Below are 9,780 nucleotides of genomic sequence, written 5' to 3' on the forward strand. Positions count from 1 at the left end.
TATATAGTCCTTAACTGGGATGTATCTGCTTAAACCCATGAAATCTAAATATAAATATTGACTAGAATACGGATGACTTTTACCTTTACTATCAGCTACTCTCTTTATCTTACTTAGAGCAAAATTGTCTTAAATTATTTTCCTCAGTTGATGTTGCAATCTTGAAAGCAATATTTTGAGAGAAGATAATAGAAGCCAGAAAAGGAGAAAGAGCATGAACTTTCCTTGCTCTCACAAAAATAGAGGAGACAATAGCAATAGCATGATTGTCATGTTATTCTTGGCTAGAAATCAAATACCCGCATGCTCTTTGAAAGTGGGGAGTATACTGCATGGCTTAATTATAACTAGAATGGTTTGTGCTGCCAGAAACATGTCTAAATACCATGTACTTCATCCTGTTATTCTGTCTTTTGGTTATATAAAATGTTCTTCTTTCTGATCAATATATTGACTAGCCCCCAGGTTACATCAGAAAAATAGTATTTAAAAATGAAAGATGTGAATTTGACACCTCTCTGACCTTAACAACATTATGCTTAAAAAGCCAATACATAGTTCACATTAAAAAGATTTTAAAATTATTTGACATATATCTATATATCTATTTATATTATTATATATGATTATATATATATATATATATAATCATATATATGTGTGTGTGTGTATGTATATCAGGTGGGTTATTGGTATGCCTTTGAAAATATTGCCGGGTAAGATTCTTTATTCAGAAAAGTCTTTCTACTTGCCTAGCACTCAGGAGATCCTCACAGTTGTGCACTCATGTCATAGCAGAGGAAGTAACCAGTACGCTATCAGCTGTCAGAGCTAATACTGTCAGGGGTCTGTCAGCAACTCCGTTACAAACCGCAATTGTCAAAGCTTTCTAACTCAACCATGTAAGTTCAGTCTGGGCTACAACCTGCTGTACAAAGCTTCATCTTGGGAGCATCTTTTGCAACTGCTTCTGAACTACGGATGTGTGAAATAGAAAGATGGATTTAAAAGTTTCAGCTTTTGTTAATACCCTAAACAGATCCCATTGCAAAGCTGCTTTGATTCTTTTCATGAGGGTTTAGTCTGTTGCTGTTGGGACGGCTCGTTTACACAAATAGGCATTATGCAGTTTCTCATATAAAAGAGTTAGATTTCGTTGTTGGGGAGTAAATGGACTCTTTTAGATTATGAAGTTGCCATTTGGTTTAGGGCACTGCAGCAGAAGTACTCAGGTTACCAGGCATCTCTCTTCATGGATTCTTCCCTACCTTGCTGCATTCTGTTTTGTTCTCTGCCAGATTGCCTGATTGCCCAATAGAAGTACTGGAATCAGGAAGTAAAGAGTATATGATGGGCGGTCGTATTTCTACTTCCTGATTACAGTGAGTTCATTCAAATCCCACCTATACTTCCAGTTGAGCTCATTAAACTCAGTTTGACCAACTCAAAGTCCCCTAGATTCACAACCAGGATATGTAAACCTGAGAAACTTAAAGGATTATTCTAGTGGTCCTAAATGATCAGTGCATTAAATATACTACAGGTACTGGGCTGGACATTCTGTTAAAATTTGCTTTATCTCAAAATAACATAATAGAAATTCATTTCACAGTGGCAGCTCCTTAGAAGCATGCCAGGGAGAATGACCTAGTGCCTTTTACTCCACAACATGTTTACTGAGCACCTTTCCTGTGCCTGATGCCCTACAAGGCCTTGTGGATCCTATACTCAGAAGGAGAGAATCTCTGCTTTCACAAAACTCTCGGTATGATAAGTAATTCTGTAAGTGATGAATGTTATGGTCAAGGATTCCTGATCTCATCTGAGATCCTTTGGGGGCCACTTTCTGGGCTATTGCCCCAGGATAGCCATCTGCTGGGCTGTTTCTGCCCACTGGGATCAATACCATGGTAGCCTGACCTGTAGACCTGGGAAGAAGCCTCAAGAGGGAACCAAAGGCTCCTTTGGCTGTAAAATTTTGATCCTCATCCAGTGCTGTTTACTTTTCTTAGTTGGCTTGCATTTTCCACCATTGGAATCATGCTTCTGGAGGAGAAAATAAAGTCCATCCTTACTGTGGTTATTGAAGGACAAGAACTATATTTCATTAATCTTTATATCTACCCATGTCTTTACCCCGCCTCACCCCTTCTCCCAGTCTGTGGCCCAGAAAGACCTCTCACCCAGCCTTCAACATGGATCACACCCCCTAAATATACAAATGAGTAAGGAGCATTGCTGGCTGCAGACTCTTCCTCTGAGTGTCGAAAGCAGGTTTCTTCAGGAGGTAACACATTGTGCCAAGGAATCCAAAAATGCCTGCAAACTGTGTACATATCATTAAATAAGATTAAATTTAGCAGCCTTGACAAAAAGCTGGTGAAAATAATGATTGTATCATGAAGAAGAAGGAGAAGGAGAATAATTAGAGGGGGAGGAAGAAAAGAAGACGAACAAATCACTTATTGTGTGGCAGGCACTTTTCCAAGTGTTTTACACTTACCAATAACTCTCTTAACCATCACATCAAACTTCCGATTAGGGATAAACAATGCACCTATTTTAGAGAAGCACAGGGAAGTTAAATGACTTGCCCAAGATCAACCAGTAGCTGGTAAGTGGCAGAGCAAGTCTTTGAACCCAGATGGCATGATTTCAGAGTCCCTGCTCTTCCCCAGTCTGCTGGACCACAGAAAGAAGCCTGAATAGAGAGCTGCAAACCCAGGATATGTGACTAATTATCAGACCAGCTTCCCATAAATGGTTGAATCTCTCTGGTCTTCTGTTCCTGCCTCTACAAAATGACAGATGATGTGTCAGGTCCCTTAAAACACTAACTTCCATGACTGGGATTCTGTGTACTTAGATTGTCTCTGGGTTAGCAGCAGGTGTCAGGCCCTTTCCCCTTGCCACAGGTTATTGTAGAACATTAGCTAATTGTCACTGGAAAGGTTCAGAGAATCTGATGTCGTGGAATAAAGTTCAGTCATGGTACTTATATTTAGGGGTCATGTTTTCAAACATCATTAAACAGGTCATATAACTCCATAGGCCATACAGAGCCTGCCTAAACATCTCCCATAATAGAAGTCTAGAGATAACGTGATTTCTATGAAAGTATCACATCTACTTCATTTATAGATTCATGTGTTTGCCCACTGACAATGTGACATAATTCCTAGTTGAACAGCTGTCTCCCGAGTATCACTGTAATGTACTCAGGAAGCCATCTTTGGAGGGGTTCTTCCTGATCCCCCCTCTCTAAAGCAAGGCATCCTGTATTGCATTTCTCCCTTTTTTCTAAAATTATAATCTCCAAAATTACCTTCTTTCTTTACCTTCTTTCTTTATTTGTTCACCTCCTTGCTGTATGTCTCCACACTGGGAGAACTGTTTGGATAAGAACCTTTGTAATTCCAGGAACAGACAGGGACTGGCATATGTGTGCTCAGTGTATTTTTGTTGAATTAATGGAGCAAATGGTAAAAATGGGAGTCACCAGTAAGAGACTCTCTATAAAGAGTTGGGAATGTTCTAAGAGTAAAAAAAAAAAAAAAGAGAGAGAATTTAGAGTCAATATTTTTATATGTAAATTTGAGTGGCAGATCTTAATAACTGTGAGTACAGAGGTCTGACTGTCTTGCTTGCATGATGAAGAAAGATATAAGTATTAATCAATCAGCCTGTCTTGAGAAGTGATGTTAGTTCTTTTTTAGGCTGTATGCTACGAAGTCCAGCTAATAGATACTACAAGGTGGAGTGTGTGAGTATGTCTGTGTGTGTGTGTGTGTGTGTGTGTCCAGTATATGAATCTATCTACGGATGATATATGGATATATTGTTATACATATGTAGATATATACATTTGTATTTTTAATACATGTGGTATATGAATTTATATATATACAAAGTAATATATATTGAGTAAATTCATTTGAGATGGCCTAACTTTATGAATATTTCTAAACATAATTTATCATTTTATTGTTTTAGATCTCTGCTTAAGATCTGTTGGAATCAAAGTTTAGACTCAGTTGAATAATATTTCTTAACAATTTAAAATATACTTAACATTTCTTAGAGACGAGTTAGTCCAATTTTAGGTGTCTGTATGAATATACCTCAAGAAAAGATTTTTTTTTTCTCAATATGTATAAGTCCTGCCTCCTGGAACTTATAAACTAATGAAAATATATTAAAAGATTGATATTGGAAAAAGATGTATAATTTTTAAATTTTTAATAATGTGCTTCCCAAGGAGTTAACTGAAAATGGAATTAATGAGATCTCTGTGAACTGATAATAAAATCTAAAATGAAATTTTTACAATAGTTTATTTCAAACTGCTGGAGCTCCAGGATGAAATATTTTATTCTACAGGAAAATAATACTTTTATATGCAGTTTTCATGGTCACCACAGTAATTGGGGGAGGGGGAGAAAGGCAGTTTTCATTTAAGAACATAAAACCTGGATTTGTATATTTATATAATATGTACCCATAAATGAATCTTCATATACTATACACACACACACACACACACACACACACATATATATATATGGTTACATTATTGTTTGGGATTATAATAGAATATGTAAAATCAAAAGAAAGATTAATATATTCCAGCATTTTATATATATTTTTTATATATTTCTCATTGCTTGAGTTGTGCTTTTTTGGGAACAAATCTTAAGAATTCAGTCCCTACCTTGTACATTTCAAAGTTACCATTTCAGCTACAGCAAAATCCTGCCATTTGAGGATTCCCAATTGGACTGCATAAGCCTTCTGGTCAAAACTCCAAGATTTTTTTTCTCATGTATTCTTATTTGTAATAGCAGTATGTTATTTACTGATATCTACCTTGTACTAAGTGCGCTAATGTTTCTACCAATTGCTTGTATTATTTATCAATGTCACACATGAAATTTTGGGAAGGAATATTATCCCTTCATTTGGAGATTTGCCTATTGCATATTCAAAACTAAATTGTTTCATTATACCACAAATCTATATAAAAAATGAATTATCACTGCTGTGTTTTTCTTCATTAACCATGTAGGTTCTCCAGGTCTTAAAGGTGATCAGGGAGCAGTTGGTTTTTCTGGACCTCGAGGATTCCCAGGGCCACCGGGGAAGACCGGGAGGACAGGTATTGTGATAATGTATATTTTCTTTGTATAACAAAAGCAATGGCCATCCTAGTGTGAATAGTAGAGTCACATGAAGTTTATTTTGTGGTCTGAAACATGTTGAAACTAATTTCTCTCTACCTGAGGAAAGTTTCTATGCCCCAAAGGAAAATATTTGTCTTTAAGGGAAAAAAAAAAAAAAAAAAAAACAGGATTTATAAACTCTACCTAACCATAAATCACATGAAGAATGGTGTCTATGTTAGAACAGAGAGAATGGAAAGGCTAGCAAAGAAAAACAAGCAAAGTACAAATACCCTTTTAACGAAAACTGACCAAACCCTGGAGAGTTATAGTTAGCAATCTACGGATAGGTCAGAAATCCTATTCTGTGCAAGATAAACTGACTGCTGTTATATATTAGTTCTTAATAAACTACATTGTTCAGGTTCTTTAAAATTTATATATGTGATGACATTTTTTTCTACTCCTTAGAAAAAGGCCATAGCTTAAGCTTGAATTGTGAAATTTACACAGAAATTTTAGAAAGAGGCAGGCTTATTGTTTCCTAATTTCAAAGTAAAAAATGACTAAGAGAATAGGATCCTTATCATTGAGGTGTTTTTTAAATATAGATTTTGTTTTTTAGAGTAGTTTTAGGTTTATAGAAAAACTGCACAGAAAATACAGAGTTATCATAAACCCACGTCCAATTTCCCTATTGTTAACATCTTACATGTTAACATTATTAACATGGTGTATTTGTAATAATTGATGAACCAATATAGATACATTATTAGTAATTTAAGTCCACAGTTTATACTAGAGTTCACATTCGGTTTTATACATTCTGTGGATTTTGACAGTTGTATAATGATATGTATCCACCACTGGAGTATCATACAGAGTAGTTTCACTTCTCTAAAGATCCCCTGTAGTCTACCTACTCATCACCACCATACTCCTTCTCAATTTGGTGCAACCACTAATCTTTTGACGCTCTCTGTAGTTTTGCCTTTTCCAGAATGTCATACAGTTGAAACCATACAGTATGTAGTCATTTCAGATTGGCTTATTCCATTGAGCAGTATGCATTTAAGCTTCTCCATATCTTTTCGTGGCCAGATAGCTCATTTATTTCTAATGCTCAGTATATTCTAATGTATGGGTGTACTACAGTTGGCTTATCCACTCACCTATTTGAAGGACATCTTGGTCCTTCCCAGTTTTGGCAGTCATGAATAAAGTTGCTGACATGAGCTGACCTAGAAGTTTGATTGCTGGATCTCATGATTGCTGTGTTTAATTTTGTAAGAAACCACCAGACTGTCTTCCAAAGTGCCTGTGTCATTTTGCATTCCCACCAGCAGTGAATGAGCGTTCCTGTTGTTCTACATCCTCACCGGCTTTTGGTGTTATCAGCATTTTGGATTTTAGCAATTTTAATAGGTGTGTTGAGTTATTTTTGATAGTATCAGTGTTTATGGACTGTGGCAATGGCAATTGGTCTTGCAGAAAAATCAGCTAGCCACAAATAAGCAAGATACAATCAGACCCAATTACCTGAACTGAATGGTATATTTATATACCAACCATTTTTAAAACTGTCTAGCTTTAATCAGGCCTTTTTGGCAAAATGGGAAGAAGCGTTCATTTGTTAATCTGTTTGAAATTATCTACATCCTTCAGGAATTGCTGAATTTCCTAAATGGGCAATTTGTGTGCAATAGATAAATATATTTAAAAACCCTGAATTTGACAAAATTGCAAAGCTACTTATAGTTTCCAAGATAATTCAAAATAATTCCATGAAGTGAGAAAAAATATTTTATCTGTATTCTAAGTTTAAAGCTAAAATGGCATATTCATCTACTATCTCTCTCAAATAGGTCTCTCACAAAATCATGGTAAGATTTTGTCCAGGACACTTTCTGGTACAATCTGTTTGTAACTTTCTATTTACATTAAATCATAAGAGCTAACTTCATAAGTGAATATCACTATGCACTCTAAATAAATCAGAATTACTAGTTTGTCTTTCTGGAAAGTACATAAGAAGTGGAAACGTGGCAAAAAAAAATTTAAGAATGTTAAGAAGGCCTCACTCTTTCTCACAACCATCTGTCTGTTATATAGAGCCTTCCTACATGGTCACTGACGATGTTAAGAATAACCCACAGAGGGGATGTATAACTGTAGCACAACTTAGCTGATGTAATGAAAAATAACGTCACTTTGTTTTGAGCGTCTCTGTTTTCTCATACACTGTGCTTGAAGCTGAGGATACAAGAGGAGCCAGCTCTCTGCCCTGGAGTTTTCTCCCAGAAATTTCTCACAATGACCTCTCTTCTAAAGTTTAATCAAAAAGATCATTCTGTAACATTTATGTGCACTATCTAACCTTACGTGGTTCATTTGGGAAGGGTAAACGGTTGTCAAGTGGTTTGACTTTGAATTTCATGTTGGCACATAGTTCTTCCATGTCTGTTATTTACACTCTTGGGAAATACAGGGATAGCAGAGTATGGTTGGTACTTGACAGAAATAGCATCGTATATCCTACGTCCCCACCCATTTATCCTCTCTGTGCCTCAGTTTCCTTATCTAAAAAACAGGGCTATTAAGAGGACCCATATTTTAGAATTTTTGCAGAATTCAAATAAATAGATGTCTTAAAGTACTTCAAATAATTCTGTCACAAAGCAAGCTCTATATTTATGTTAGTAGCTACTGCCTACACAAGCTGTAGGATTTTTTTCTACTATCAAATGCCTACAGTTCAACACATGCCCTCCAGTCAAAGTATTTGAGAGAGCATTCATTGATTCATTCACCAATCCAGCACAATTTTATGAGGGTTCACTGGGTGCCCTAGATAAATATAGCACAGCCTTTAAGGAGCAGGGACAGAAAAATGGAGAAGCAATTAGCTGTAATGCAACGTGGTAAGTAATAAACATTCATGAATTAGGACAAAATATTATGGGAGCAGAAAGTAGAGAGTGATGAATTCTTACAGAGGAAGTCATGTTAGTGCTGGACTAAAAGATGCATACTAGGCGGTGTACCTGAAGTTACTATAACATCGTATGTCAACTAGACTTCAATTAAAAAAAAAAAAAAGGTACAATTTCTTTAGGTCTGAGGTTCTCAAACGTGACCAGGCATTAGAATCACCTGTAGGAGGGGCACCGGGACGCCTCAGTCGGTTAAGCGTCTGCCTTCGGCTCAGGTCATGATCACAGGGTCCCGGGATGAAGCCCCTATCATGCTCCCTGCTCAGCGGGGGGTCTGCTTCTCCCTCTGCCCTTCCCCCCGCTCATGCTCATGCGCACTCTCTCTCTCTCAAATAAATAAATAAAAATTTTTTAAAAAAGAATGACCTGTAGGGCCTATTAAAACCATGTACTGTGCTCTACCCCCAGAGTTTCTGATTCAGTAGATTGGGGTCTGCACTGCCTTGAAAATTTTCAGTCCTCCTAAGTTTCCAGGTGATCAAGGTGATGCTGTTCCAGGGACCACATTTTGAGAACCAAATCTTTAGGTAAAAAAAAAGGAGTGGAGAAAGAGAACTCTGCAAAAAATAAATGCCAGGGCAGAGGCAGAATTTCCTTTGACAAAAGACATCCTTAGGATACCACTGCCTTATTTAAAAACTCAAATTTGGTAGAAATGTGAGCATCAGTGACTGGTATTACTTTAGTTATACTGTACATTAAAACAATGAATAATAGAGTCTCTCCTCCAAAGGAGTCCAAAGAAGGTAGTAAAATTAAAAATAAAATCCAATAATCGTCATATTCTAACTAACAACACAGCCTGGACTATCAGGATAGTATTGAAAGCATTGACAGATTTCAAAGCAAAAAGTTTAAGAACGATCACCCTATTTTCTCTTCTGCTCTCCTTTCCTTCCCCACCCTGTGCCCTTCCTTCCACATATAATACCTACTTACTATGTACGAGGTACAGTGCCAGCACCAGGAAATGAGAGGTACTTAAGACACAGTCAGTAACAGTCCTTAAGAGAGGGGACGATTTATGGTGTCTTGATCTATAGGGTAGAGCAGTTATAATCTCACATATTTACTTCAAAAAGTTTAGGAGTATCTAAAACTATAGGCCATTTATGATTCATTTATTTATTTGACAAATAATTACTGAACATTTTCTCTGTGTCCTTCATGGAAATATTCATAGATCGGTGAATATAGGGGTTTGGAGTTCAGGGGAGAGGCTGGAGATAGAAAGACAAAGTTGTAGCTATGATTATATAAATGTTTATTGGAATCATTGATTTTTTTTATTATGTTACTCACCATACATTACATCATTAGTTTTTGATGTAGTGTTCCATGATTCATTGTTTGTGTATAACACCCAGTGCTCCATGCAGTACGTGCCCTCTTTAATACCCATCACCAGGCTAACCCATCCCCCCACCCCCTCCCCTCTAGAACCCTCAGTTTGTTTTTCAGAGTCCATTGTCTCTCATGGTTCATCTCCCCCTCCGATTTCCCCCACTTCATTCTTCCCTGACTGCTATCTTCTTCTTCTTTTTTTTTTTTTAAACATATAATGTATTATTTGCTTCAGAGGCACAGATCTGTGATTCAACAGTCTTGCACAATTCACAGCACTCACC

The 9,780-nt window shown here is 36.7% G+C and overlaps 1 protein-coding gene across 4 annotated transcripts in view; it reads left to right on the plus strand.

Moving 5' to 3' along the window:
- Positions 1 to 9,780, plus strand: part of MSR1 (macrophage scavenger receptor 1) — a 61,956-nt gene that overhangs the window by 35,131 nt on the left and 17,045 nt on the right. For all 4 annotated transcript variants that reach the window (XM_081808147.1, XM_081808140.1, XM_031028285.2 and 1 more), the window contains exon 7: positions 5,066 to 5,155. In XM_081808147.1, the coding sequence (XP_081664273.1) occupies positions 5,066 to 5,155 (90 nt within the window). The remainder of the gene's footprint in view (positions 1 to 5,065; positions 5,156 to 9,780) is intronic.

This window comes from Leptonychotes weddellii, chromosome 2 (genome assembly GCF_054177405.1).
Source record: "Leptonychotes weddellii isolate Sample4059 chromosome 2, ASM5417740v2, whole genome shotgun sequence".
In the NCBI taxonomy this organism is placed as follows: Eukaryota; Metazoa; Chordata; class Mammalia; order Carnivora; family Phocidae; genus Leptonychotes; species Leptonychotes weddellii.